The sequence below is a fragment of the Zonotrichia albicollis genome, chromosome 3 (genome assembly GCF_047830755.1).
Source record: "Zonotrichia albicollis isolate bZonAlb1 chromosome 3, bZonAlb1.hap1, whole genome shotgun sequence".
In the NCBI taxonomy this organism is placed as follows: domain Eukaryota; kingdom Metazoa; phylum Chordata; class Aves; order Passeriformes; family Passerellidae; genus Zonotrichia; species Zonotrichia albicollis.
Window position 1 is genome coordinate 105,177,075 of NC_133821.1, and position 27,520 is coordinate 105,204,594.

At 38.1% G+C, this 27,520-nt stretch overlaps 1 protein-coding gene across 1 annotated transcript in view; it reads left to right on the forward strand.

Annotated features, from left to right (window-relative positions):
- IMPG1 (interphotoreceptor matrix proteoglycan 1) overlaps positions 1 to 27,520 on the forward strand; it is a 55,866-nt gene that overhangs the window by 24,100 nt on the left and 4,246 nt on the right. The window contains exons 9-15 of the mRNA XM_005486009.4: positions 486 to 506; positions 1,918 to 2,171; positions 3,585 to 3,661; positions 4,502 to 5,003; positions 20,354 to 20,910; positions 21,691 to 21,910; positions 25,033 to 25,243. Coding sequence (XP_005486066.1) covers positions 486 to 506; positions 1,918 to 2,171; positions 3,585 to 3,661; positions 4,502 to 5,003; positions 20,354 to 20,910; positions 21,691 to 21,910; positions 25,033 to 25,243 — 1,842 coding nt within the window. The remainder of the gene's footprint in view (positions 1 to 485; positions 507 to 1,917; positions 2,172 to 3,584; positions 3,662 to 4,501; positions 5,004 to 20,353; positions 20,911 to 21,690; positions 21,911 to 25,032; positions 25,244 to 27,520) is intronic.

Here is a 27,520-nt window from a genome sequence, read left to right on the forward strand (position 1 = left end):
ACCAGAGAAAATAACTGAGCATTATGTGTAGAAGGGCAACATAGGCATGTCTTCCAGAGGTAATTAATGGTTCAAGTTACCCCTGGACTACAGTCTGAGTAGACATCACGGGTGGTAACTGTGATCATGGAAAGTACTGCCACGAGTGCCCATTGCCACCACAAATTTTAGCAGTGACAGGGCTCAAAATGCACCATTTCATGATGGAAATAGGAAAGCTGATATTTCAGACTGTCATGGTAAAGTAAAATTCCTGTTTCCCCACACAAACCACAGTTTGTTTGGAAGGGAAAAAATGAACTAATGGAGAGTAGACTGTCAATTTCACACAGAGCTAAAAATTGTAGATGACATGTAGAAGATAAGATAAATTTTCAAAAGATGGCTGTGATATGTGTGACAATGATTTACCAGTAAACATGAATCTTTATTTTTCTTTCTTTTGCAATCCTTTCTCACCTTCTTAATTCTGCGATGAAATGAAGACAGAAGAAGGAGAAAGATGGGTAATCTTTCTGTCATTCATAATTGTTTTATAAACTAATTATAATAATTATGATTTTAATAACTTTATTATGTACATAGATAAATCTTTAAATGTCTTTATCTTGATGTGACAAAGTCAGTTGGTTATGTTCTAAGTACAAAATCTGCCTAAGTACAAAATCTGTACTGTAAAGTGTCAGGGACATCTTTAACTTTAATCTGAATGTTTCATGTAATCAAATTTTGTCAGGATGTCTCTGAAGGAAAGAAAATCTTTGACCTAAGAAAATTCACATTTTTATGACTAAAGATTTATACCAGCTGTATACTGAAAGAGAAAAATAAGTAGGAAAACTTTATATTCAAATTTTCGTTTTTGATCTGCTGTTTCCTAGCTGTATTCCCATGTACACAATATTTTCAATAACTATGTAGAATTTGATTTGTTATCTCTATTATCAAGGCAGATAGAATAGCAAAGAGACCAGTTACTAGCTTGATAAAATGCTGGAAGTTTTTCACTGGTAATACAAACAGCTACAGAGTCTATTGTTGTTGCTGCTAAAAAGTGCTATGGGGAATAATTTGTCTAGTAGTTTCCCAGAATTTCTCTTTTTCTCATGCTTTAAAAGGAAGAATTTTCTAATGTGTTTCCTGAATTCTTGCAATGTCATATAAATGCAAATATATTGCACACACTAGATAAAAGTGAAATTCTTCTCTTTATTGTTATTTGACATTGTAAAAAAAGTAACATAGTGGAATAGAAATGTTTACAATGTACTCACTATTTTTCATTTAATTAGGTGAATTTAGCATGCATAAAAATGATGTATTAAAAATGGTGAATATTTGAGACTTATGTTAAACATGAATGTCTAGGGAGAAGCCATACTCACCCATTTGCACTGGGAACAGCTAGCTCCCACTGTGAAAAAGTGATTTGCTTGCCACATTAGCTGGCTGTTCTTTGAAAAAGAGCAAAAAAAAAAGTCTCTTGTGATAAGATTTTTGCTTATCTGCAGTTTTATGAACTATCTAATCCCTTTTCATAGGTTCCTGAATAATTAATGTGTGATTATGGGTTCTAATAACCCCAGTGTGCCTTCATAGCTGTTTGAATCAGTAGTCAAGGACTTCAGACTATATTACCAGTTCTACGGATTTCTGAGTAGTCAGATTAAATCAGATTATGTTAGATTTTTGCAATTATCTTCAATGTGGGAATTTTTATTAAAAGTTATACATGGGAAAAAAAAGGAGTTCGGTGAAGAAAAAGTAATTTGAAGGTGACAGTCTCATTAGAAAGAATGAAATTTGCATTACTGTAACAGAATATGTTATGGCTGCAGATTTGTTGATGTGGAAAATAATTTCTCAGCCAGTGACTGATTTTGCTGCTCTGGGCATTCTCACCTTTCCCCCTTGCAGATCCAGCAGCACAGTAGCAAGATACGTGGTGAACTTTGAGAGAGATGGCTCAGAAACCAAAGGCACAGCAGATGACATCTCCACTATTGGATCTAATAAGGTCGAAAGTGAAAAAATTCCAATTTCTCCAGTTGAAGAGAGGGAAATATCAGCAACCAAACTGACAGTAACAGACCTTCAGCAGCTGGTTGCCACTGCACTCCATGAAGACCAGTCCCTGCCAGTGGACCTTGGAACACTTCAGTTTACTGATGGTCAGTAAAGCAGGTGCCAGGAACAAGCCTGCCTCTTGCCTTCCCAAACTGATGCCATTTCAGTAAGGTGTCCTTTGCTTCTCTAACAGATGATTTTCATCTGGCATAGTCCATTCTCCTTGGTGTTGAAATAAGTTAAATTTTATAGCAAAATGTGTCTTTTTACAGCCTAACTTGCAACCATATTATAAGGTTTTTTTCTTGGTTTTTTTGGTTTTTTGCCCGCTAAGATCATGAAGAGGAGAAAAATGAAATAAATATCATGAGTATTCACTGTATCATTTTAACTTCCAGTATGGACACTCTTCTTTCTTTAACAAGAAAAAAGTTAGATCTGCCTCTAACATAAGATTAGCTTTCTGAAAGCTCTATCTTTATTGTAAGCAAGCCATCTAACCTCTCAGCAGCATCAGAGACATTGGCACCTTAAACAGCATTTGATCCCAAGATAAAATCAGTAAAGATGTGTTTCACTCACACACTGAAACACAGAGGGAGTGTAGAAGACAAGCTGGGTGTGAAAACCTCCAGCAGAAGCTGAAGGTCTGTTATTCAGTAATCCAGCTAATAAATATCCCTTTCTAATTCATCAACCATTTTTGCAAAGCTAGCAAACTACTTTTTGAGAGATGTGTTAAAAAGGGGGAAAAATAATCTGAAATAATTTTTCATATGAATATTTACTGCAACAACCTCAAAACCCAGATTGAATTTTAGCTACAGTGTTTCATTTGCAAACAGCAGCATTTTCCTACCCAAAAAAAAGTTATTCAGTTGAACTAATTCTTTCTGTAAGAATAAAGTGTCATATTTTTTTGTAGAGGAAAAGTCCCAAGAAAAAAATTATACAGAACACTTCAATAATAAATATTTTAATCAACTTTCTCCCAGTAGTTAATTCTAATAACCAAACAAACAATTTGCATGGAGGTACTTTTAAGATCTTCTCTGAGAGGTGAAAGGAGAAACTTGAGCACGAAAGCCAAAACACCGACATTGCAACAGTGTGGATTCAGGGTAAAACTGGAATGGCTTGAGGCTTAATGAGCACAATAGAATGAGTCATTGTAGTCCATGCAGATTGAACTGAGGGGTTCACACTTCAGATCATTTTAAGCATTCCTCCATGGTTCAGCTCTCTGCAGACCTATCCCATTTATGCTAAATAAAGCAAACAAAAAAATGTGTATAAAAAATTTGGTTTTCTTTATAATTTCCTTTTTGAATGGGAACTGATGTTTTTTGTCTTTAGATGGATTTTTCAAAGCAATTTTTTGATGGAGAGCATTTTAGTACTTTTTTAAATTGAGTTTGTATGTTTTGATCAGTTTTCAATGTGCTGGTGCTGAAGTATTCTGAGCAGTCTCTCTCTCTCTCTCTCTCTCTTTCTAATGTTTTTGATTTTCTTTGCAGAAACTATCATACCACCTAGTGAATTAGACAATGATATCCAAGGTGTGGTCACTATTCCTCTGGCAGGCCCTGATTTGGTAGGTTAATAAAATTTTTCATGTTTATTTACTTCTCCATGGTAAAAGAAATTAATTAGTGTTTAAAAGGTAGATAAACACACAAAAAGTTTCTTATGTTGGAATAACATATGTGCCTTTTGTACATTCTGTAAGGATGAATGTTGTGTTGTTTTACTGCAACAGGGATACTGTTTAGAGCACTTACAGGTGAATATTACTGCCTGATTACCTTTTCCAGATTTAATTACAACGTAAACAGTGTCTCATCAGTTCAGTAGTACATCTTAATGACAGAAAGAGAGCAGTTTACAGGGCTAGGTAAAATCACCTTTCTTCCACCACTTTTAAAATTACAGGAACTGTGATTAGGATCATATGTACATGCCAAACATTTCACACACCCTACGACTTCATAGCAGCCTTCCTGTATCTGAAGGGGCCTGCAGAGAATATGGAGACGGATCTGTCGGACAGATCCTGTCAGGATCTGTAGGAACAGGACAAGGAAAATGAACTGAAAGATGGGAAATTTAAGTTAGATATGCAGTAGATGTTCTTTACTGTGAGGAGGATGAGACACTGGTACAGGGTGCCTGGGGAGGTTGAGGATGCCCCATTCCTGGCTGTGTTCCAGGTTGGATGTGCCATTGAGCAACGTGGCCTAGTGGAAGATGTCACCATGGCAGAGGGGATTGTGACTAGATGAGCTCTAAGGCCCCTTCCAACACAACCCATAATATGATTCCATGTTGACTTAGCTATTTGCTAGCTCATGTGACTAAAGATTATTATTTCATTGCCTTTTTAGCAATGAAGCTCAACATAATAATGAAAGATGCTTTTTAAAAACTTTTTTAGGAGGAACTCCCACTAGGTTATCCCAGTCCAGCAACAGTGGATCAAAGAGGAGATGTATTTGTTGATGAATTTACAACGGAAAGCCCTGTTCTAAGTGAAGAAATCAGCATCCCTGAGGAATTCAATAATTTTATTACATCTGAACCTGATTTTCCTACCAAACCGTCCAGAGAACCATTCCAGGACAGATACCCATACACCCAAGTTATTGCTACCGACCGCCCAAGTTCCACAGTGCCTTTCAGTGCTCTGGGTAGCACCAGCAGCCCTCCAAAAGCAGAGGATTCCTTTTTGCCTCCCCCGGCAGATGACTCTGCTGGCCAGGACTCGCTCACGGGTGGCTCTGAGCCTCCAGAGGAGCCAGGCACCTCGGGAAGCGTCACCACTGCCCATCCCCTGCCTGCCACCGAGCCGGGCAGGGATGCTGCGGAGACACAGGGACTGACCGACACAGCACAGCCTCCTCCCAGGGAAGTCGACCAAGACAGCCTGTCTGGACAAGGTAAGACATTTTTGTGTAAGACAGAGTAGGAGAGCTGTTGTGACACATGCAGTCACGTGCCAGAGCAGTAAGCATTCCTTTCCACTGGGACAGGAAATTCTCCTTCACAACCAAAGGGGAAAAAATGTACATTTCTGATAGTCTCTTCGGCAAAATCCTAATGCACCTTAGTTCAAGGTTGTAAAACCCAACAGATGCCAAAGGATAAGGAACGCTTAGTACAGAGTATTATGGTAAAATTTCAAACAGGCAGAGCAAAAAAAACATGTCAGGGGGAAAAAAAAGGAAGTTCTAGATTAACATTAAAAGAATTGGTACTTAGAACATGAAAAGTAAATTACTTTGGGCTCTACTGCCAGTTGTGGATGATAGCTGCAAGAGTAACATGACATAATTTATTTCAACAAAGAGTACCATGGCTCAGAAAAGCTTCCATATCTACAGGTCTGATTAATGTGAATTTTTTTTTTTTTAAATTTCTGTTTTCTCTGTTTATTCCATTTTATCTATGCAGTAGTCATGAAAGCACCCGTCTACATAAGGAAAAATAGAAAATAAAAGAAAAAAGTATATATATACATAAAAATATGTATATATATGTCTGGATAATGCAGCCTTTCAAATGAAAAATACATGATAGACACATTTCCCATAGCTGACCATGCAAACTAAAGAAAGTTCAGACAAAGATAGTGGGGTCAGCTTTAGGGCACAGGCAATTTAGGCTTTCCCCCAGAACAGCAAAATATCTGTAAGGTTACTGCTTCCATCACCTCCACCAGCTGCTACAAAGCCATAACAGCCACTGTGTGCAGGCAGCTGAATTGTGCAGGGCAGGAGCCTCCACTGGCAAAGCAGGAATAGCCATGATTAGGAGGAGCTGCCCTCCATCTGTCCCAGCTCTTGTCCACTCCCCCTCCAATCCCACTCCCTGGCCTGGCCTTACCATCTCAGTGTTAGGTCAGTAAACTTAAATTTTATTTACACTTCAAAGCCTGTGCTTCCTGTGTAAGGTGCAAGAGGTCACTACAGGCACAAGGGAGGAATTAGTTCTTGGATGAATATTCATATGTGCTTTGTCTCAGATTTTTGACTGACTCTCTCAAAAGGAAAGCAGAGGGCAGGTAAGCACATCATGGGAGTCAGCAGGATTCTTTGATGTCCCCACATAGTCTCTAAGCAATAATAAAAAATCTGCAGAGGAAAACAAACAAAAGGCAAATTCAGGGCAAAATTCCAACAACATGCATTAACTTGCACAACACTCAACACTCTTGGTGTTTCTGGATGTCTAAGAACGTCACTCTCAAAGCCTGTAAGTTTGCTCCCTGCTGCAGGAAAGTTCCCTGTTCCCATAGGAGGTTCTGCTCTGTCCCAGCTCAACCAGCTCCCTCCTTGCCAAGGCCTTGGCCTTTCGTGTCCCTCCTGTTCTCCGAAGTCTCTTGAAGTGAGAAGAGGGAACCCTTCTCCTCCTTTCAAGATGCTCTTCCTTATCCAGCATGCCCAAAGCCAGCAGGAAGGGACCTTCATCCCTGCTGCCTGCCCACATCCTGGAAGGCAAAGAGGCCAGGCAGAGCTGATTGGAGAGCTGGACAGGGATTGCATGGTGACAACATCCTTCACAGTCCTTCACAACGGGCCTGCCTGGCAGAGGTGTGGGAGTGGGGAATGTCCATTCCTCATACAGTCTGTAAAACCCAACAGATGCCTAAGGATAAAGAACACTTGGTACAGAGTATTATGGTAAAATTTCAAAAAGGCAGAGCAAAAAAACATGTCAGGGCAAAATAAAAAAGAAAATTCTAGATTAACATCCATTCGTGTTTTTCTAGATTAACACCCATTCGTGTTTTTCTGGATCAAGCAAATCACTACATCAGTGTTTTAGAGAGTAGAGGATGTAAAAGGTGCCACCTGGGAGCACACAACCCCACTTGGGAGCACACAATCCTCAGCTCCTGACTGGGAGGAGCACAGCACATTTCATGGTCATGTTGTTGCATGGTAGCTAATGCACTGCATATAAACTTCCCATTCTATAATGTTGCCTTTATAAACAGATTTTGGAAATGAGAGAAAAACAAATACTTTATGATTAGCAGAGTGACTTAAAGTTTAGAAAAATCACTTCATACAAGAACCAGCTGTCAAATATTCCTGAAAATAATGTTTATGATGAAAAGTCTTACATGCAACTATTTTCAAATGCATGCTGAGAAGTCTTGTAGTGCTACTGATAAAAGCACAGCATACCTTCAAATAACATTCATTATAACTGTGGAAAAGTGCTACATTTGCAGGGAAAGGAAAGTCATGCATTTTTCATTCTGTTCACTCATTGCGTTAGGGACTTGATGTCATAAAAACTGCATAAAGTCACATATCTATTTCCCAATTTCTTAAACATCTCTTGCCTATGAGCTCCAAATGACTGAAGGGAAGAAGCTGAGGATCTTTAACTCACTTGCACTGACCCCTTAAGAAATTATTTGCTGCATATTTAGGTTAGAACCTGTCAAACTGCAAAATAGAACAAAATCTAGAGCTGTAAAAAAAAAAAAAGCCTACCCCAAAATAAGGCATCCTATCTTGTTTCACCTTGCTGAATAAAAGTAATGTCTGAAACATGCACCAGAGTATAAGAATTCCATCATTATTTCTGCAGCTGAGTAGCAGGAGAAAAAAATAATTGTTCCCTGTCTAAAAAGTAGGGATGCTGTGTTAGCAATGGCTCAAAGCTGCAGCTATTATATTTTCTTAAAAGCTTATACTACACAAAGCATACTGCATGCCTAACAGTCAGGAGGGCTGTTGAAAACCTATTTATTGAGTTTTTAAAATGTACACTCTTTACTCTTTAAAACTTTTTTCCCTTTTTAAAGCCTTTTTCAATTCTGGCAGTCCTGTGTGTACGGTATTTCCTGTAGCCTTTTATTTCCTGATATATTGTGCATTTCATAGGAACTGATGGAATTCAATCTGGAAATTCAGGTTTTATTAAAGTCACCAGAGTTAGTACTATTAATTTTAATATGGCAGCAGAACCTACCTGGTACAAAATATTTCACACTTTGTTCCTGGCTGCATTTCATAGCTGCTTTTCTTAGTAACATTGAAGGGAAAAAAAGTCTTTAAACTGTTTTTGGTGTGAAATGGCAGGAACTACTCAGACAGTGTGTATAAGGTTGGGCAGAGGATTAGAGTCTAAAGAGTTGTCTGAAATTCTACTGTATTAGTTTTCAACCATTTCCCCACCCTACTCTCCAGAAGATGGAGCACATTTTCTTAATCATGTGTTTAGAAATCTAAATTCACTGTCTTTTACCATGAAAGGAAAAACTGGCTACCGAAAATAACATAGTCTGAGGTTCTTTTAGATACTAGCTCTGTTTCAGAGGTGGGCTTTATTGCACTGGCTGTCACATGTGTGCCCTGGGAGCTGGACATAACTATAGACTCCTGAATATTGAATGTCTACATCCTACACCAACTACTTTATCTGGGCCTGCCCAAGATCACCGAGCAAGTAATTTAAAAATTTCTTTCACAGTTTTTAAAAAGATAACCAGCCTCAGCCGCACAGACATAAATACAGGCAAAGTTCTGCATACAACACCTAGAGAAAGGTGAGCAGAAAGAGGTGAGGGATGAAGAGTCCATGACAGGTGTCCTTTGAAGCCATGGAAGAATGGGAATTGCCAGGTGTGGGCAGCCGGGGGAGGGATGAGCCAGGAGCAGGAGTACAGTCCAGGTAAATGTTCATCCCAAAATCCTGGCCATCATGGAAGCAGCATTATTTCTGGAGAAGTTATTGCAAAACAAACCAAAGCTGCAGTGAAATCCTCCAGCTGCTCAGATGTACTGCATCTGTTTGAGGAGCCTGGGTGATCCTCAGGCTTTCAAGAAGGACTCTGAGAGACAAAGACTCTGCAGGGTTTATTGCAGGGTTTTTTTCTGTGAGAAGAAACCGCTGATAAGGTTTCTTATGGTTTCACGATGGTCACATCTCTGTATGTGTAATTGATAAAAGCCTCATTAATTATTGCCATAATTATTCTCATGTTCACACAAACCTGCTGTGAGTTGTCTCCATTAATATTATCCTGCTGCCCAACAGTTAATTAGGTGGCACACTCTTCACTCAGTCTTATTTCCAAGTAATCTTTAGGAAAAAATTTCATGGTTTTGCACATTTGTGGATTTTTTCCATCTCTGTTTCAACCTCAGCTGCCTTAGCAGTGTCTTTGCTTAGCACAGTTCTCTGTTTGGCATAACCAGCATTGTCACAGAAAAGAAAACCCCGTTGTTTCTTGCAAGAACCTCTCTGGATGTTCCCAGGATTGGAATTCACCCATTCATTGCGCCAGGAATGCTCACCAGTTTTTTCACATCAATGGATAGAGAGGGTAAGAACTCTTCTGTTCCCTTAAATATTTTTATGTTTTCTTTATATGTTCTTGGATCATAAACTGACAGGATTTTTCTTGACATTTTTCCCCATCAGCTTCTCTCTGTGCCCTTCTGCTTGTCTCTTGCTGCTTCAGATGTGCAAAGAGTGTTTTTTGTGAAAGTTGCCTGATGTTTGGAGAAGTGAACAGGTAGGTCTAGCAATGTCATTTTCTCAAGCACCTTATACAATATTCACTAGTCTGAAAGTTGTCTATTAATTGAAGATAAGGGGGAATAGAAGAGTTCCAGCAGGCTCGTATTAGGATATGCTGGATTCAAGGAAATATTTTGATCAATTAGAACTGCCTACACAGAGTTTTCCCGAGGAATCCTAAACATATTAAAGTAAGTTATTAGCATCTGGTCAGAATTTAATGACAACAATCTGCCCAGCTGTCTCTGTGCTGGGAACAGCAGGAGCAATTGGAATAGAACAAAATCTACATCACGTCTTCAAAATATACTTAGAAATGCTGAAATGAAATGACTAATCCAAGCAAAACAGTTTGAGAGAAAGTGAGCACTATCTATTTTTCCAATTTAACACATGACTTGTTTAAATTATTAAGCTATCCAATCACTTCTGTTTTACTTTAAGGCTAAGCTTGTCTTCCTTCAAATATTATTTCTTATTCATGACCCCCCAAATACACAACACAAATGAATCAAAACAAGTGATAACTTTCTTTAAACTCAGTTGGTAATTCCAATGACTCATTAAAATGACTGTGTGAAGTACTGAAAAAAATTTATATTGCTGCTAAGAAAATTTGCTTATCCAGATGCAAATCTTCTCGTATAATGAAAAAATGTATAATAATGTATAATAATGAAAAAATGTAACACCCTGTTGTGCACCTATGAAAAGAGCAGGAAGATAGACCTCAGTGCTCCATCACCTGTTCAGTCACACTTTGTAGTCAAGCCTACAAACCACCCATAATTCTTCCTCTTTGTTACAGTGCATGAAGGAGCTCTCACTCCAGGAGGGGTATACATGTGTTGCTGCATGTGGTTTAATTCCACTTTGTTCCAGAAAATTAATTTTCTTTAGAACTAAAGGGCTAAAAACTTGAGGCAGTTTACAGATTTTAGACATGACTGCAATAATTTTAATTGTCTTATAAAGGCGAATATAAAAGGCAGAAATAAGTTCAGAATTTGAAGGGCCAGTATCACAAATAATTTTAAATGTGTATTTTAAATATATTATTGTCCTGAATAAAATTAATTTAAAACCCCTGGTCTTTGCAGCATTAAAATCAGAAGGATATTCTAAAACAAATAATACAGACATCTGTGCTGGGAGTGTAAGGTTAACATTTGTCATGTCATAAATGAATAAAACTAATGAAGTTTACATGCCATGTAGTCCAGTTGGAACAAATATTAGGCAAAGTGTCTCTGCTGAGACTAACATGCCCTAAATAATGCATTTCCCTCACTTATTAAAAATCCTTGGTCTTGCTAGAAATGCTGGGTTTAAAAAAATTGTGTTATGATCAAATGGTACTAAAACTTTGACTTTCTAAATTATTAATCTCCTCTCTTTGGAGAATTCAATATTCTCCAGCATAGGAGAGTCCACTTGACCTCAGACTGGAAATTTTTTTAGTCTGTTCCTTGTTAGAGAAAAACTCATGCCACCTACATTGGACTGTTATAAAGAAGTTGTAACTTGGGTGCTCTGAATAACCTCTGCTCCATCTCTGCTCCATATCTCAATGGAATTTTGTATCTCTGTCTACAGACAGGGCTTGGCCTTCCAGCTTTGATCTTCTCAGTCATCTTAAGATGCCTTACATCAATAGCACAGATGCTAATATCAATTTAAGCTGCTAGTTAGTCAGTTTGAAAAACACTACAGTGTTTAAAACTAGCAAACAAAATTACATAAAAATCTTAAATGGAGGCATATTTGCAATAATCACATTAAATTTAATGTGATTCGTGTTTATGAATATTTACAACTTAAACTGCTGTCAGGGGTGTCATAGACTTTTTGGTTTTAGTTGCAAATGCAAGTAACTTCTGACTTAAAGTTGAAGATAACATGCAATTTTTCTCCCATAAGTCCTTAACATTTCTTTCTTCAATTAAACTTTCTATGAAGTTCTGTAGAGGAAAAAGCTAAACTCAATTTCAAGCAATGACATCCAGGTGTAAATTAGAAGGACACAGAAATTTCACTTTCATTCTATAGAACAGTAGGATCATTACATGCATCAGTAAGAACATGATTAAACCAAGCCTGGATGCAAAATATTTTATTTCTTCTTCATTTTACTGAATTTACATGTTTGGCCTTCTCTTTCATTCTTCCCCAGTTGATAGATGTTTTAAAATTAAATTATTGTAGTATACAATATTTGTAGAATAGTAGTGCCAATAACAGAGTTTTATAGTCAAAATTTTATAGAGAGTCAAACATTCCTTAATAACCATCTTTATTGCCATGCAGTTTGGGATAACGGGCTTTCAAGCAGAGTTGGAGTGGGGAATTGCTGGCACAGAAAAGCCTGCTGGGGTTGACTGTAAAAACAAAAAGTATTATTCATGAATGGCATCTTCATAGCTGAGGATTTCAGTTCCTAAGGTCCATCTTCCCATAACAATTGCCATAGTTTTAATTTATCTTCCAAGAGGTGGAAAGAAATCAAGTTGGGAAAATATTTCAACACATTTCAGTCCTTTCTCCTAAACGTATATTTAGCCTACAGCAGTTGCTGAAGCCCTGGTTAAACTTGTATTAAATAATTAAAATAAACTCAAAGTTCCATGCTCATCCCTATTCTAAACCATCTATATCTACACCTATCTATCCCTGTGTCTTCTTCACCATTTCAGAATCAGACACTGACGCTTCAAAGGGAAACAAAAAAATCAAAATTATGCTGAATAAATCTTGAAGAACTTCACAATATGCCTACATGATACTGAAAACCTTGAATAATAATAATAATAATAATAATAAGTAGTAGTAGTAGTATAATAGTAGTAGTAGTAGTAGTAGTAGTAGTAGTAGTAGTAGTAGTAGTGTGGCTTGAGGAGAATGCATGCCTGAAAGCATCAGGGCAGATGATTTTAATGGTGATATATGGCAGGGTAGAAGAGAATAGAGTCAGCATCAACTGCAGTTACCAAAAATATTGATTTTTTTTTTTCTTCCCCTGCTGGTTAAAAGGAGGTTCTGCCCTTTTATTAACAATTCCTTTAAAACCTATGGCAAGAAGGTTAGTGTTAGTAATGTTTAGTAGTTCTTTCATGGGGAGTGAAGAGAGTATTTCATGGACAGCTCACTAGCTAATTTTTTCCTATTTTTAGCTTCCCAATGTACCTGTAAGTTCTATGAGCAGTTTGAGTAACAATGTTTAATCTTTGTATTGTCACTGCTACTCAACCACAATTGGAAAAGTTAAATGAAACTCATGTACCTTAATCCAGTCATTTTATGTGAGAACAATCCCAAATATTAATTTAAGTGGGTTTTTTTTGAAAAACCAGCTCGTGGCACAAGACTTCTGCACCCCAGTGTTAGGTGAGGGTCTCTTGGGGGATTGCACACAAACCTGGGGCCCATGGCTGTAAGGACGATTTTCCTGCACTGTGGGTTTATCATTGAGCATCCTGCCTGCCCCCTGACAGCTCTGGGCTGCTCTGGCCTGCTCAGGCCCACAATCCAAGCACAATGGGCACATTTAACAAGCCAGGTCTGCACTAAGGCATCTGACCCAAAGTCCTTTTCAATACCAGAAAGACTGAAATGTATTCCTGCAATGAAACATAAAGCCAGAAGGATCTTCCCTCTTAAATATCTCCTTCTATCTCTCTCACAGAGTCACATTTTTCTTTCAAAACGTTGAGAAAAATCAGACTACATACATTCAAGGCACAATTTAGAAGACCAAAACACTCCTCATTCTATAACTTTCATTCCATTAACTGTTTTCTCATACACATGACTACATAGTACAAGGGGTGGAAAAAAGTATGTTCAGTGTTTTCATTTTTCTTGTCAAGTCTTAAAGTGCTCTGATTATGAAATTATAAGAGAATCACTGGTTTTAACTTTCTAATTTCATGTTTTTCTTTTCCGTTTCAGGTCTTGGTCAACACATTACTTGAATTTGTATCATGTAACTTGTATTTTGTTTTTTGTTTTTGCCATTTTGTAAACTAATAAACTTTGTTACCACAAAACTGTCAGATGGTCCCATCCTCTACAAAAATTTACTCTGACTTTTGCCTGTTGCAGAGTTGAGAAAAATAGAGAAATTGGGCAGGAATTTGGAAAGCACTTTAAGTTCTGAAGGATAAGCATTGTTACTTGTCAGATTTTGTTTTCAAACATTCTAATATAAAATAAATCAAAAAGAGTATTCCAGGTTCTCCATTTGGGGTGCTCTAAAACTTTTAGTGTCATACAGCAGTGTTTGCAACATTTAGATGGATGTCTCTTTATTTTCTAAGTGTTTGTAAAGGCTCAGGCTGTTTTCACATAGATTTCATTATTTTAAATTCATTAGAGGAATTTTTCAAATTTGATTGAGAGCATTTAACAATGGGAATAAGAGATATTAAATCCTCCTGAAGCTATTGTTTTAATCAAGAGTTTTCTTATTTGGTTTTGATTCTTTTCCTTTGTAAAAGTGCTTTTCTCTTTGGAAATTCATTGCTGCTGGGGTTTGCTTCCAAGATTAGCATGGTATCTTTCTTGTTTAATATATATTTTCATATGATATATCTATGGTAGAAAATTATGCAGAACTTCAATACAAAATATCTTACAATACAAAACAGCCATGGTATCCCTAGCGTTTTTAACGTGTTTTTATGTAAATGTACTTACAAATCCCCTTACTTCACAAGAGTATTTTATTCTTGGTTGCATAATTTTTAGCAAGGACTTTACTCAGAAAACTGACTTTCAGAGTGCTTGAGCACTAGTGTGTAGTTTTATCTGGCAATCTCAGTAGCAGAAGAGGTAAAAGGTTCTGAAAATGGTGAAAGTGACTTGTCATGTTATGGAAATAACCTACCACTGACCTACTGTCCATACAAGGTATCTGATTATGCACCTCAACTTTCTCTAAAATATTCTTATATTCTACTCAGAATTTTGAGTATGCTTTAAACAGCAGCTATTCCTGTATTGTTTAGATTATATCTGTGTTTCTGAAATGCTTAGTCCTCTAAAACTGTTGAAAAATGAAAATGCCAAAGACACTAATTAAGTTTCAACATCAGGTTTCTCAGCATATGAATTTGATATAGGTCTAAAAAGTAAAATTACTCAGTTAATAGTTATCTGTTCTATCTCCACCTGTTGTACTTAAAATATTAACTTGAAGTCAAACATTTTTAAAAAAAATATTAAATGTATTGATTTCATTGTTTCAAAGCTTTACAGAAAGAGTCTTCTTCAGAAAACTTTGAAGTGACAGAAGTCCTTTATAAAACCGCAAATTATTTATATAAACATATTTATAAAACAGCAAGCTGAATTACTATTTTCAGCCACGCTATGGCCAATGCATGTGAAAATTACAATCAAAGAAAGAATGAATTTTTAATCCCACAAGAAACTGATATTTCAGAGGGCTTGTACTGGTACAGAGACCAAATATGAAATTGTTCAAGGCAGATGTGACTCCTTTCTGCAGCAGACTGGCTTCCATAAAGTCTAGGGGAGCCTCCATTTCCCAAGGACATTTGCATCAATCAAAATACTGACAGGCATTACGTGAAGAGAATTCTTCACCTGTACTGAAAATTCTGTGTGAGTTGAGTAAGACTGGCTGACTTGCAGCAGTGAAATGCTTATGGGCAGTCAGACTTTAGTGAGCTGCATCATTCTGCTGCTCTCAGGCAGACTTGGTCAGTGTGAGGGGAAAATTGCAGAGCAATAAAAGCAGTAATGGCTTGGCTTTTTTCTTAATGGTTTTCTCTTACTCTTTGTGCATTGAAACAAGTGAAGAGTTCTTTGCATTTTGTTTCTTCAGTCATTGCAGAAGTAAATAATGCTACTGACCTCCCAAAAAGAATTCATGGTAAAGATCCCAATGAGATGAGGGCAATGTCATAACACATCCCCAATCAAACACACAGTCTGTGGCCCTTCACAAATTACTTAGCTAAGCAGGAAAGTCAGTAAGACAGGGTTGTCTGGTGCTGAACAGAAGGTTGGCCTTGATACCCATGTGGAGATAGCTAAAGAATCATCCTTCATTCATAACGAACCTATAGACAGAATTAGTAAGCTTTGGTTGCTCAGTGCCCTGAATTCTGTGGTGATTTAAATGTTCAGGTCTTGATTTCACAAATTTTGTCATACTCTTTAAGTTTTCAATGCCAGATAGAAGTAAATAGTCCTGAGAATAATAAAAGAAGATTATCATTACTAAGCAGTATTTTATTAAGATAGAAAATACTCTTCTTGTGATATCATGTGAAAATGACATTTATCTTTGAGGCTGAGAACATTGATAATGAAGCACAGCTGCAAGGTATGGAAATTTTCAAAATAAGATGAAGCCTTCTCTAAGTTACACAGAACACCACAGTAGTGGAGTGAGTAGCAGAGCTAGAGCTGCGCTCTCAGGCTGTCCTATGAAAAGTTAGACTAGTCAAGAGCTCCAGTGTGGATGCTAAGGAAAAAGGTTAATAGAGAAAAGAGGTTTTAGGACTGGAGGATGGAGGAGAGATGGTGTGCATTCCCAGAGAACTCAGGTTCTCTGTAGTCAGTGAAGAAAGAGTTTTATGGATTTAATGGACACTGAACCTCGTTTCTGGAGGGTCCAAACAGACAGACAGAATGACAGTCTTAGATCACTGTGGCTCTTTTGCCTTGGCTTTGCAGTTAGAAAGATGAATGTAATCAGTAATCATGTGTTGGGAGACACTTCTTGTGATGCATTAGGTTAATGATCCTCTTCTCTTAATTCTCTTAATCATCATATTACTTGTGTCTTAGTTAAAATTAAATGCCTCGAACATAAATTCAGCACTTTGTCTATACACAGCAGTCCTGTGTCCAGGGATTTAGTGATATTTCAGGCGCCAACAAAATATGTAAATTTGTAGAATGCATCTACCTTCTGTATCCATCTGGTATTGGCATCAGCAGAGCTGCACACAAGGTGATTCTTACCCTGTATTATGAACCAATCTCTTCACTGCGTATTTTCCCTTCTTTGGTTATTTCTTTCAGCCAGCAAGTATGCAAATATATACATAGACATTGTAGCACTGTAACTTTCATATACAGAGCATGTACAGAATACCCACCAGTGGACTTGGGAAATATGTCAGTGCTTATTATGCTCATGAATGAAAGGAAATGCCAGGACCCCTTACAGTATAACATTCTGGGCCTGCTCATTAATGCAAACCCTCTAGGAAAACGTCTCATGACAATTTGACCTTTCCCTAAAAATTACTCCTTATTCATAGTCAATTAGAAGGGTTTCCCTCATTTAAAAAAAATATTAGGACCAACTAATCAGATACCTAAAATCAAGTTGTTGAAATGGCAGTTGATTTTTTTGTCTGACAAGTAAAATCTGCGTATTTCATTCCCTCAGCAGGGAATAAATGCCTACATGCACAACTCCTTTTACAAAGACTTAATATAGCATGGGCACAGGAAAATGCCTCTTAATTTAGTGTTTTCATGTCTTTGCCAATGGATGTCTAATTTTTGTTACAATGCTCTTGGTACAATACTGTCCTGCCTTGGCTATGCAGTACAAAAAAAAAATCTGAGGAGTTCAACAAACAACTTTGTGAGAGGGTAAGAGGTGGCTGAAATTTGAGTTGCAGTTTTTATTGCAGACATCAGCTTTTAATTCCATTGTATTGTTTAACCTTCAATGTGGTTACTCTGGGAGTATATTTGATTTCATTGACTTATTTTGTGCCCTCTGTGGATTCCCTACACCTGAATGATAGTTCTATAAACTAAACTTTTTTTGCTGAAATGAAATATGCTGAGACTGTGTCTAAATCTTCTGAATTTGTACTTGTAGAGGTTTCATAACATAATTGTCTTCTGATGTGAAAATCTCTTCTAGAAAGCAAATTGGTGAAGTTTTTACAAATAATTCCTTTGTGATGAATGATGTAAGTGTATTTTGTGTTCTGTTGCAAAATTTTACGCATATTTTTATGTGCATATGGATTCACAGATTCATAGAATAAGTTTGATCAGGAAGGACCTTTAAAGGCCATCTAGTTCAACCCCTTTACAATAAACAGGATCATCTTCAGCTAGATTAGGTTGCTCAGAGTCCCATTCAATCTGACCTTCAATATTTCCAGGGATGCAGCATCCACCACCTCTCTGGGCTGCATGTTCCAGTGTTTCACCAATCTCATAATAAAAAAGTGTTTTCTTTACATCTAGTCTGAAAATCAATACATATTGATGTAATATATAAACCCAACATTTTAAATGCAAAGGGTTGGGAAGGGTTTGTTTTTCATTTCACTGACTAGCAGGTCAAGGGAGGTAATTCAGTTCTGAACTCCACTCTAGTCACAACCCAACTGGAGTGCTCTGTTCAGCTCCGGCCCCTCCAACACAAAAAAGACCACGGAGTCCAGAGGAGGGCCAGGAAGATGGTCAGAGGGCAGGAGCCCCTCTCCTACGGAGACAGGCTGAGAGAGCTGGGCTTGTTGAGCCTGGACAAGACAAAGCTCTGGGGAGAGCCTTTCTTTGCATTCCAGTACCTAAAGGAGGTGTACAAGAAAGTTGGGCGGGGATCTTTTACAAAGTCATGTAGATACAAGACAAGGGAGAATGGCTTTAAACAGAAAGAGTGTAGATTTAGGTTAGTTATTAGGAAGACATTTCTTTACTGTGAGGGTGGTGAGGCACTGGAACAGGTTACCCAGGCAAGTTGTGAATGCCCAATCCCAAAGTTCAAGACCAGATGGGATGTAGCCTTGAGCAAGCTGGTGTAGTAGAAGGTGAAGCTCCCCATGGCAGGGGGGTTGGACTAGATTATGTTTAGGTTCCTTTCCAAAGCAACCCATTCTTTGATTCTATGAAATAGCTAGGTCTTCTCTGTTTGATCCATAGTTCCTAACTTCTTAGGATTGAATTTTATTGAAGCCTTATGTAGACAGATGAAAGTCTTGGTAAAACAAGCTGTAAATCATTGCAGCACTGATTTCAACATGTCACTAGTGTGGGCAAGTCTGGCAGCAGTAACATGACACCTGTTAGACAAAGAATAGGTCAGTGATCCCTGGGTTTGGGATGGTGCTGTGCCACAGCCCAGCAGCCCTTAATGTGAGCCCATTTACTAACAGGAACCAACACAAACTGTTGGGTCACTGCTTTCAGATGGAGACACAGTGATTGCTAAGAACTGGCAGCTTATAAAAACAGGTGATAGATGCTCAGAGATCATCTTGGTATGCCCTCAAGGCCTTTTAAGTTACTTTGCTTGTAATAAGAGGATGCCAGAAGACCTTTATAGTCTATGTATAGACCATATGTAGATATATATACACACAGGTATGTGCCAGGCATGCAATATATAGATGGTTGTGCATTTCTGCTTCAAATTTGGTGCAGTTTCAAAGCCACTTCAGTACAACTTTCTCCTGTAGTTATCTTTCTAAAATATAATCTGCCTAACAAATGCCATCACAATGGTGTGTGCTGGAGTTGTGCTCTCGTGCTGAGAGAGATGTCTGTGGGGCTGCAGGCTCATCCCATCAGTAGATCATCCTGCATTAATGCCTCAGGCACTAATGCCAGCAAAGCTGTTCTGAGTTCTCTTAACTGATAAGTGACTCTCACTCCTTAGCAGCATAGCAAGTAATAGCAAGAGCTTTGTATACAGAGAACATCACTAGGCTTTGCTTTTCTAATCTGTCCGTATCCTTAATCATACAAGAAACATGAGGACATGGCAAGAGAAGAGAATCTGAAGCTCTTATTGAAATGGGGTGGCAGGATATTTGCCACCTCATTCAGGCAAGGATATTCCCAATGCAAAATTTTGCTCTCCTTTCATGTTTTCATTGGCCACTGGGAGGAAATTAGGATGTAGGGAAAAGAAGGGAGAAATATTTCTTTCCATTCTGCCAATAAGTGCTTTTGCCTGAAGGGGGCTGCTTAAAGTTCCATGTGAAGAATGGTACAGCCCTGGAAAAGGACAAAGGCACCAGTTTGGGCAGGTGGCTTGGTGGAGGACATAATTTATTGTGAAGTCATTGTGGCCAGGTAGCCTCAAGCCAAATTCAAAGAGTCACATTCCTGACACTTTAGATTTGGATTTCAGCTAGAGTTAGCACATATCCCAGATCCATGCCAAGCCCCAATGGGAATATCATAAAAGTTCTGCTTCAGGTGCACTAGATGGCTTCTTAAGGTTTGAATATTTTTTTCATTGCTGCTGTTGTCTTTTGGGTAAATTGACACAGTTTGCTTCTGGAGGGGCTGTATTGTTTTTGTAATCACATTTTATGATTACTGGCAAATAATAGCTTTAGCTTTTCACAGAGTGAAGCAGAATGACTCTGGCATACAAGCGTTCCAAGCAGAGAGCTCAAAGCACCAATCTCCCCTTTCAGACAATATAAACTGACAGTGTGATTATGTACCTTCAGAACAAGAATGTGCTGTAGAGGTTCAGGAAAGACTTGCCAAGCATAAATATTAGACATAGAACCTGCAGAAATCCCATCACTCAAATATGTGTATGAGGTATTTTGTTTCAGTAGACCTTCTTGGTGATGGCATTAACATTTTTCATATTTAGATAAGGTTAAACTTATTGTTAAAAATGTTCAGTGGAAATACCATATACATTTTTTTTACCAAGCTTGATGCTTTTTGTGCTTGCTTTTCAGCACAGCTAATTTGGTTTTATCATGTTTTCCTGCAGCAGTTAAGATCATGGAAGAACCAGAATCATCAGGGGATGACATTTTTGTTACAGCCAGCACTTATGAAGGGTTGCCTTTCTTTACTGCTCCAAGTGGTGTCTCTACCATGCAGCCTGGAGCTGCCATCACTGACGTGCTGCCACCAATAGTACCGCTGCCCGCAGCCACCAGCCCGTCCTACAGCCCCTCCGAGATCATTGAGCAGTCCCTTGAGTTACCAGGTCCCTCAGTGCCAGCCCCTGAGGGGATTCCTGTGGATGGCACCGGGATGGGCGTGCAGGACATCGCGGCTGAGCTGGATCAGATGGGCGCCGTGAGCACAGCGGGGCTGGACGAGGGCAGTGGCTACATCCCAGTGCTGACCACGGAGCCTGCAGAAACCACCCCTGCACCCGTGCTCAAGTACGTCACCACCAGCTCCATGACCACTGCCGCCAAAGGCAAAGAGCTCGTGGTTTTCTTCAGCCTGAGGGTAACCAACATGCACTTCTCTGACGACCTCTTCAACAGGAGCTCGACAGAATACAAAGCACTGGAACAACAGTTCATGCAATTGGTGGGTGAAAATCGACCTCAACAGCATGAGTGGTAGCTGGGTGCAGTTTAAAGGAATACACTGAAGTGCACAGTGTTTTAACAATACTAAACCCTACTACAGTTCAGTCTGATAAGCTGTATTTTAAAGGATCCATAAGCCTGGAATGCTCTTAGGCTCTGAAGACAGGGTTTATGAAGTCAGTGATGAAAGATTTTACTTGATCAAGAGAACCCAGATATATGCCTAGCATGTAATTTATTTGGCTTTTTCTTAGATCCACATCAACACTGTAGCAGTGCTGATTATATCTGAGACTTGTGTCTGCTTGCTGCATTTAAAAATAGGCTTTTAAAAATATATCATAGCATAGACTGTGATTAGATATGGATTTTCTCTGTTGGTACAATAGGGCACAGGTCAGCTCAGCTATAACATGCCTATTATACTATGCCCTAACCTGCCTGGATTGAATGTTTGAAAATAATTAAAGTTGGCTTTTGAGTGAGGTAATTTTTTTCTCTTCCAGATGAATAAACTTCCCAGCTGCTATGCATTTCATTACAGGGGAAATTGCTGCCCATCCATCTCAATACATTATTGAGAAAAGAGCAGAAATCCAGAAGAAGATACTGCTAAACAGAAAAGTTAATTTGTTCATAGAGCTTAACAATTGTATTAAAACTCAGGGAAATAAATCTGTGATGTGTGTACTTGATAATGAAAATTGACTATAAGAGAAATTAATAGCAGGTAGACACTGACAGCAAGTTAAAATAAAGGCAAATTTCTGTTTTGCAGTTACTTCCATACCTTCAGTCCAACCTTACAGGTTTTAAGCATCTGGAAATTCTCAACTTCAGGAATGGAAGTGTGATTGTGAACAGCAAAATGAAATTTGCCAAGACAGTGCCATACAATATCACAGAAGCAGTACACTGTGTTTTGGAAGATTTCTGTGATGCTGCAGCTCAGCACCTCAATTTGGAGATTGACAGCTATTCCCTGGATATTGAGCCAGGTAAGACTGCATTACTAATGTATGTGCTAAATCAAAACTGAGCAGACAATCTTTTTTCAGACTGTTACAGCTTCAGAAGTATGACTGTGTTGGAAACAACCACATTAGCAATATCCTCCCAGTGATAGGGGGTAATAAGATGAAAAAAGATGTTGCAAGTTCTCTGCAGATGTATTTTCTTACTGTAATGAAAAGCTGGGTGGAGCTGTTGGGCTGTGCTTGTTCACCAGCTGCTTTTCAGAGACAGAGTGATCTCTGGAATAAGTGCTGGGTGGAGACAGGTATAAGAAATGGCCATGTGCAGCTTGCAGGTCTTGCATTGGAGTATGGAAACATAATTTCTGGTGATTATTGCAATGTTGTAAGCAAACCATGGTTTAGAGCATTATTTGATCTTTTTCTAAAGAGATACAGCATTCAAAACAAAAGGAGACAATGTGTAGGAATAATTGGATTCTACAGATACTCACTAATTGGGCATGACTTTATGTAGTACTCCATAGATTTGTAATTCTAGAATCCCTCTGGATTTATATCTTTCAAATAAGTTTGTAGTCTTTGCTAAAAGTAGAAAGCCAGTAACTACACACATCTGGACACTATTCTTACGTCAAGAACTTAGTGTTTTCAAAAACTACACTCTTTTATAAAATTGAAGCCTAAATCTATTTTCAGGCTCTGGTAATTATTTCAGGGTTGAATTTAATTTCATTGTCATGGAGAAGAACAATAGCAAAAGTATGCAGATGCCTCAAGCAGTTTTCATTAAGCTGTTTTTTTATGTACAGATCTATGACAATTCTGGAACAAAAATCCATTTAAAATTCAGTTTCTAACCAGTTTTTTTTTTACATATGTCTTTGTGGCCACTAAAAGCATAGGTAGCTTGTGGTAAAGAAAGCTAACAAAATCACAGTATTCCACCCTCCAAATAAACCATAATAAACTGAAGTTTGATGGATAAAGTATCAAATTAGTTAATTCTAAAGAGTAAACTTTGGGCTGCCATATGTTCCCTGCTTTAGTAATGAATTTTCATTAAAGAAAAATTAAAATAAGAAAGATCCTAAAATGCAAATTCATAAAAAATTTTAAATCTTTCATCTTCATCTGATATGCTTTACTGATGTGGTATTTCAACATTAATTCAAGAAAATTCAAGAGAATTCATTACAGAGAATTTGTGGAGAGATCTGTTTTATCGAGGCTTATAAGCTTATTAGGTAATATATAGTAGTATATATAGCTTATAAATTAGCTTATAGAGTCAAAATAGAAGAAATTGTGTTCACAAAGCCAGTGTATTCCAGTACAGGTGTGGCAAAGCAGGTGCGTTTTAATTTCAGAAAACAAACCAAAAAAATTAAATCCAACCTGTCTATCAAGTTAAGGAATATAAGCAAATTCCTCTTTATTGTGAAACTGAGAGCCATCTAGTGGTAATGATGTTCTACCAAAGTGAAACATGGATGGGAACTGACAGTCCAAAATCCACATCAAGAGTCAGCAGCTGCAAAGGGCTGACTGCACTGGTCCTAAATAATACCATAAAGGAGGACCTTTCAAAATACATGCAGGAAATATTTAATTAATAATTATTTTTTATAATTGATTTTTTAAAAATCATTAATAATTCTTTTCTGTGGAAACAGAAAATATAACAAAGTATGCACGTATATGTTAAGGAAGATGACATCACAAGAACTCAGCCCAGCCAAATGCTTGACCCAAGCTCTACTTGTTGTTGTTGTTGTTTACCTGTGCTCACACTCCCAGTCCAGGAGCAAAGGACGGATCAAGCCAACATGGACACTGCATATAGCAAAGAGAAAGGGTGCATACTAAACCCACTAGTCAAAAATTAAAAACAGGAATTAGCCATAAAATTATCCAGGGATTATAAGTGATCAGCCCTGATGGATTCATTTCTACCATTGAAGAATATCCCAGTGTGTGTCTGAGATTTCCAGTACTCCTATAACAAATGCAATCCTAATTTTTCATTTAAATTAATATTACTGAGCATCTGGTGTATAAAGCATGAATGGCTGCAGAAGAAAACTCTCATCCTAGTTACAAGCTGCAATGTCCAGTACAAACCTTCCCTTCAAACTACATAATTATAAAGGGCCACAGAGCCCAGCTCATACCTGAAAATCTGCTCTCATTTCCTTCTCTGCTTTCTTTTCTTAGTTTTGTTCACCTTCTGTTTTTTTTTTTTTTCCTCTCTGGTTTCATATATCTTACTAGGGCTGCTCAATGGCAAGAACAGGACTTGTATCCCCTGATCTGCTTCTCACCTTTTTGCCTTCTAAGGTTTTTGCCCCATGGTACCCAGGACACAGACTCCATCAGACAGGACAGGTGGATGCAGCCCTCCTCCTCATCACCCCATCAGTACAAGTTGGGTTGGCAGAGAATGGGAAAGGAGAAGCAAAGTTGTGTAACAGCTGTCTCTGATTTGAAATGAACATCAGCAGGGTCCTTTTCCCTTAATCTCATAGAGGAATCCTTTACTAATATTTAGAAAACAAAACAAAAAACCAAGCAGACCTTTCCAATGTTAACATACCATAACACAAAAAAAAAAAACCCAAAAAATGAACAAATAAAAAAACCCCACCCACACAAAACCCCCACACTACAAAGCCTGTAAGCATATTCTTTGGAATATGACAGTATTTCCACATTGCAGGTCTTAGGATTGTGCAATATTCAATAATCTAATTCCATTCCTCTGCCGTGTCCTAAATTATGTGTTTAAGAACACATAATCAGAGTTGAAATTATTTCATAAGGCTGTAGCACAGGATCCATGAGTATGATGATAGCACTCACAGCAAAAACAGGGTAAAATCATCCAAATGTGAAAATCCTTGTCAGTGAGATGAAAATAAACTCACTGCTTAACAGAGATAGGGTAAATCAGTGCAGATGTCACCACGACCTGGCTGTGTCCTGTACAGGAAGGGGCTGTCTGTCCTTCCATGCTGGACAACATCCTCCTCTCGGCCCACCCAATTGGCAGGCCGGTAAACAGGAGCTGTTCTCTCTGGCTGCCGCAAGCCCTGCCAAGGCCCTTTGGGGTAACGCTTCATTACTGATTCACCCCTCCTTTACAGCGGACCAGGCCGACCCCTGCAAGTTCCTGGCCTGTGACAAGTTTTCTGAGTGCGTGCTGAACGAGTGGACCCGGGAGGCCGACTGCCTGTGCAGGCCCGGCTACGCCAGCCGGGACGGGCTGCCCTGCCGCAGCCTGTGCGAGCTGCAGCCCCAGCTCTGCCTCAACGGCGGCAAGTGCGAGCTGGTGCCGGGAACCGGAGCTGTCTGCAGGTAAATGGATTGATGAATTCTCTTAACAGCCCCAGAAACCATGCTGATAAGCCAAAAGCTCGACATTCAGATGCTGTAAGTCACACGGCAAATACTCTTCTGAAGTATAAATAGTCTCACCATGGATAAATCCATTTCTGCCTGTTAGTATACACAGAACATTATGATCTAGATATTTTTAGAGATGCTTCAGAAATTTATTAGAAATTCAGCATCATTGTAAGTGATGACACACACAAAGGCATGCATTCATTTCAGATTTCCAAACACATTTTGGAAAAATGGAACAACACATTCACAGTTTTGCTACCAATTACATTGTAGCATTTTAAGAAGTTACATTTTTGTAAGATATGTTAAAAAGAAAACCTTTATTTGGAATATGACAGTATTTCTACATTGCAGATTTTAGGATTGTGCAATATTCAATAATCTAATTCCATTCCTCTGTCATGCCCTAAATTATGTGTTTAAGACCACGTAATCAGAGTGGAAATTATTTCTCTCACATAAGGCTTCTGGACTGCGATTCCAGACCACCCAATAAAGCACATGAAGGCTGAAGCTGCTTTCAGGGATTTTTGGGAAAGACTTGAAGATTAGCAGTTCTTCCTTACTGCAAACATATTTCTTAAGGATTTTTAAATGGAATTATCTTAAGTCAATACTGAGAACTTCACAGTACTTGAACATATTCACTCTCTTCCAAAGTATCAAGTATCTTCTCATTGTAAGACTAGACAATTCACAGCATTTTGTGAAACTGTATACTAGACTGGCACACAGTAGTTAACCAGCCATGTACATAAGCAAGGATCAAGTTACAATTCTTGCATTTGTTTATTTTCTCTCAATACTTTGACTAGATTAACAATACATCTTTTACCTTACTTAAGATTAGCATCAAAAATTAAGACCATTGGAAAAATTATTCAAATTATTCACTGGAACAACCCAACTACCAAAATTAATTTTCTTCAATGGGTATCACAGGAATTATATTGAATTCACCACAATTACTGCCAAATTCCTGACTTTCAGAGTCACAGTAGAGCAGCTGCAGCATTTAGTACTGGAAGTCAGCCTGTGACCTAGAAAGGTCCTCTTCAAAACTTCGCTGAGGTAGCAAGGGGTCTGACCTACTCCTCCAAGACTGATGCGCTAAGCAAAATAATCCTTTCCCCATCCAGAAAAACCCTGAATGTACAAGTATAACTAAACCAACATGAGGACTTTTAAAAGCACTAAAAATAATAAATGAAATTTTTTGTGAATTATAGCAAGTCACAAATTCCCACCAGTGTTGGACTGACAGCCTGTGCAAACTAGTACTGTCAGAGAGAAAATTATAGCCTACTATTTGCCCTTGTGCTCCTTGTAAATTCCCTTCCCCCTTGTCTTGTAGAGTTCTGCTACTTGCAGTAGAACTCCTATTCCAGACCTTACTCCCCAGAGTGAAATCACCAGTAAACAGAATATAAGCTTCAAAGTTGTGTTCAGACATTACCTTAAAACACACCTGAACTTCCAAAGTTCTAAACCACAAATGTTACCTGTGGGGTTAGAAATTTGTCAGAGATATTTAAAATGCATTGTTTCCTTAAAATTTGTAGGTCAGCAAGGAATATGTCAGTTTCTTTTTATTTAAAACTCACTCTTGAGTGTAAAAATATTATCTTTCCCTATGATCAATCACATAATTTTCATGCAGAAACATAATTCTTTGTAGTGGAAATAATGTGTTCATATTACATTGGAGATTTTCCGTTCTTTTTGTTTAAGATACTCAGTATTTTTTGCCTTGAAGTTCTGTACATTTTTTCTCTTCCTTTCCTTATTTTAGATGCCCTGTACGTAGACACCAGCTTTACCAAGGACAGCGCTGTGCAAAATTTGGTCCAGAACCCACACAACCCTTCATTTTTAAACCTCTCATTTTTGGCTTAGGAAGCCTTGGTTTTCTTTTCATCATTTTAATTATTAAGATAAGAAGAAGGTGCAAAAGAAACTCTAATTTGCAGTAAGCTGCTCACAATCTTTTCCTTCACATTTCAAAATATTCCTTTTGTTTCTTTTGCAATTTAAAATCTTACCTAAACAAAAATGTTCTGCATTGTAGAAGTCCTGCTCTCAGCAGCTGCAATCCAGAAAATGCTGTAAGGATTAATCCTGCTTTTGAACACGATGAATCCCTATCTAGCTTTTGTCACACGGCTTGCAGTGTAAGTGCTTGTCTCAGTTCCTCAGAGATCCTTGATCACGAAGCATTACATGAAC